The sequence below is a fragment of the Lycium ferocissimum genome, chromosome 1 (genome assembly GCF_029784015.1).
Source record: "Lycium ferocissimum isolate CSIRO_LF1 chromosome 1, AGI_CSIRO_Lferr_CH_V1, whole genome shotgun sequence".
In the NCBI taxonomy this organism is placed as follows: Eukaryota; Viridiplantae; Streptophyta; class Magnoliopsida; order Solanales; family Solanaceae; genus Lycium; species Lycium ferocissimum.
In genome coordinates, this window is record NC_081342.1 from 16,447,717 (window position 1) to 16,451,452 (window position 3,736).

General features: G+C 37.2%; 1 protein-coding gene across 1 annotated transcript; it reads left to right on the forward strand.

Annotated features, from left to right (window-relative positions):
- The first annotated feature begins 333 nt into the window (after window positions 1-333).
- On the forward strand, window positions 334-2,954 carry LOC132050314 (xyloglucan galactosyltransferase MUR3). Its single transcript, XM_059441517.1, has one exon. The coding sequence runs from the start codon at window positions 880-882 to the stop codon at window positions 2,653-2,655; it is 1,776 nt and encodes a 591-aa protein (XP_059297500.1). The 5' UTR covers window positions 334-879; the 3' UTR covers window positions 2,656-2,954.
- Window positions 2,955-3,736: the final 782 nt, after the last annotated feature.

Here is a 3,736-nt window from a genome sequence, read left to right on the forward strand (position 1 = left end):
TTGCAAAACACACCTCCACTATGAGTTGTTCACTTTTTCTACCTAAACTAACACCAACTAGATTGCAAAACACACCTCAACTATTAATTTTTCACTTTTCCTACCTAAATTAACACCAACTAACTTACAAAATACACCTCAACTATGAATTGTTCACTTTTTTTATCTAAACTAACACCAATTAATTTACAAAACCCACCTCAACTTTAGTCGACCATTGTCTCTATTATTTTTGTAGGTACCGATAAAAGAATGTTAAACACCTTTAATTTACTAGTCCTAGTAATTATTTTTAGGTAGCACCGACAGAGGAAATAACCGCACATGAGACTTAAATTGGTCTTACCACATCATTTTCCTCGAGACTACAACACTTAAATGCCCACAAAAGACCTTTTTTCTAGCTTCATTTTCATCTTTACCTGTAAATTGGTCTTCATCAATTTCCTTCCATTATTCTTGTCTTGTTAAATTTTGCTGCTTCTTTAGGTAAAATTTTCCCTATTATAAATATACATATATTTGTGTTTTCCTATATATTCGCTTCATAATTCAGTTAAGTCCTCAATCTTGATTTTCTCCATCTGATGACGTGCTAAACCCTCCGCAATTCACTGATTTTTTCTCTCTGATAGTTTATGACTAACCCCTTTTCTTTTCTTGGAAAAAATATAGATACCACTATTTTTAGTTTATTGTTGAGATTTTCTAAACTTGGGTTTTAGGGTTGTAGCTAAAATTAGCACTATTTTCATTGATTCTTGAAGTTTTCTGTTTTTTTTTTTTTGGGGGGGGCTTTTTGTGTACTGGGGTTTTAAGGTTGTAGTAAAGATTCAACCTTTACATGGTTAAAAGGTAGAATTTTGTCAATTTTATGTGATGAGGCGCAGGTCTCCAACATCCCAATGTTCAGATGATTCAATGGAGAAAGGGTTAGGCAAAAATCATCATCCTAGGGTATGTTTGTTAGCTTCATTATCAGGTTTGTTTTGGTTCTTATTGTTGTATTTTCATTTTGTGATTCTTGGGGGTAGACATGTTCAAGATTCACCTAGTTTGGATCCAATTTTCCTTAATGCACAATCAATAATAACCCCTCAATCCAATCCCATTAATCGTGCCAATATTGGTAGTGCAAAAGTTGAAATTCGCGCGAAAAAGGCACAACCACCTGTTATTCAGCCTGTGATTAGGGATAATAGTACTCGTCGTCGTGATCCTGAGAGTTATTCTTTTATGCGAGCATTGAGAACTGTAGAGAATAAAAGTGATCCATGTGGTGGAAGGTACATTTATGTGCATGACCTTCCACCAAGATTCAATGAAGATATGCTTAAGGAATGTAAAACTCTTAGTCCTTGGACCAATATGTGTAAGTTTACCGCGAATGCTGGGCTTGGACCACAAATGGAGAATGCTGATGGAGTTTTCTCTAATACTGGTTGGTATGCAACCAATCAGTTTGCTGTCGATGTCATTTTTGGCAACCGGATGAAACAGTACGGGTGCCTTACGAATGATTCCTCTCTGGCTGCTGCGATTTTTGTTCCGTTTTATGCTGGTTTTGATATTGCTAGGTATCTTTGGGGTTATAATACATCTATGAGGGATGCTGCTTCGGTTGATTTACTGGATTGGCTTCAAAAGAGGCCAGAGTGGAACATCATGGGCGGAAAAGATCATTTTCTTGTGGCTGGTAGGATAACATGGGACTTTAGGAGGTTAGATTCGGATTGGGGCAACAAGCTTCTTTTATTACCTGCTGCGAGAAATATGTCGATGCTTGTGGTTGAATCAAGCCCATGGAGTGCAAATGATTTCGGCATTCCATATCCGACATATTTCCATCCAGCAAAGGATGATGAAGTGTTCATTTGGCAGGACCGGATGAGGAAGCTGGAGAGGAAGTGGCTATTTTGTTTTGCTGGTGGGCCACGGCCCGGAAACCCTAAATCAATCAGGGGGCAAATCATTGACCAATGCAAGGATTCCAAAGTCTGCGAGTTATTGAAGTGTGGTCAATCAGGGGAGAGTAAGTGTCATTCTCCTAGCAGTATCATGAAGATGTTCCAGAGCACGCTTTTCTGCTTGCAGCCTCAAGGTGATTCGTATACGAGGAGGTCAGCTTTTGATGCTATGTTGGCTGGCTGTATACCGGTTTTTTTCCACCCTGCTTCTGCGTACACGCAGTATACATGGCATCTTCCAAAAAACTACTCAAGCTTCTCTGTTTTCATTTCTGAGAATGATGTTCGTAAGAAGAATATAAGCATAGAGGAAAGGTTAAGTCAAATTCCTCCTGAGAAGGTGAAGGAAATGCGGGAAGCTGTTATAAGTATGATTCCAAGGCTGATTTATGCCGATCCTCGCTCTAAACTGGAGACTCTCAAAGATGCATTTGATGTATCAGTTGAGGCAATTATAAAGAAAGTTACAAAGCTAAGGAAAGATATCATCGAAGATCGTAAAGATGATAACTTCATTGAGGAGCTTAGTTGGAAATATGCATTGTTGGATGAAGGGCAAACTCAGATTGGAGCTCATGAATGGGATCCATTTTTCGAAAAACCAAAAGATGGAAGTGCAGAATCTGATAATTCATCAGCAGAAGCCGCTAAAAACTCTTGGAAAAATGAACAGGGACAACACTCATGATGTGAACTTTGACACATCTATCACCATCGTCACAGCTTAGAATGAGAGAACTACTAGTTACACGTGAAGTTAGCATCCAATATCAAAACCTGTTTTGGTGAAATTTTAAGAACACTGTGCAGAGGAAAAACATATACATTATCCTGCTTCTAATATAAATCTGGTTGTTGTCTTTTCCAATTCTATGTTATTTATTAGTCATTTATTAGCAATAAAATCCATGTCAATACTTTTGATCACCGAATGATGTCTACTCAGTTAGGAACTTCTGTCATTTGATTTTGTGTTATTTCAGTCATGCCTCCTTTTGTTAATTGTTGCGACAGAGTGCCAGGTTAAATAAAAGCTTCATTTTGGCTTTTGTCCAATCACGTTGGGGTAAAGATATATCGCACACATATTACATAATGTTTGGAGAAGAATTTGGGTGTATAATTTTGTAGTTTGTGTAGTTAGTTCTCAGATTTGTTGGCTATCTTGCAGCTGAAGTTCTGGTTTTCCTAATAGTCTGCTCTGAGCAATGGGTATTATGATGATGCCCATGTAAAAGTTTGCTATACTAATAAGTATTATTTCTTCTCATTCTTGTGCCATACTCTTGTCACTTAACTGCATTGGGGGAAGTGGTTGTTGGACCTTGTTATCCTTGACTAAACATAGAAGGTAAATTTCTTCCTGCCTGATCAGGTGTTGGTATTGAGGAGAAGCTAACACATTTGTTTCTAAAGTTGGTCCATCTCTCAAGAACAGAACTTGTGTATTAGTTAATCAATCTTTTGTGAACTGAATTATATTTTGCTGCAATATGTGATATTACTATTCTTGAAGCAATGTTGAAAGTGCATAACATTGATGTTACTTGTATTTTTGCTACTTCCTAGTGGGAGGTAGCATGCACTTGATGAAGTAATCGAGGTGTGCGCTTGTTAAGAAGTGCATAAGATTGAGATTTGTTCCCTTTTAACCCAAAAAAAAAAAGATTTGTTCCCATAGTGTCTTTCTTATTTTTAGTTTTTTTTTTTTCCCCTTCAAATTTTGTGCATTGAAAGTTGATTATATTGATCGTCCTTTCAACATATGA

What these genes read in the sequence shown, in the direction of transcription:
- LOC132050314 (XM_059441517.1), top strand. Translation starts at nt 880, where the DNA reads ATGAGGCGCAGGTCTCCAACATCCCAATGTTCAGATGATTCAATGGAG.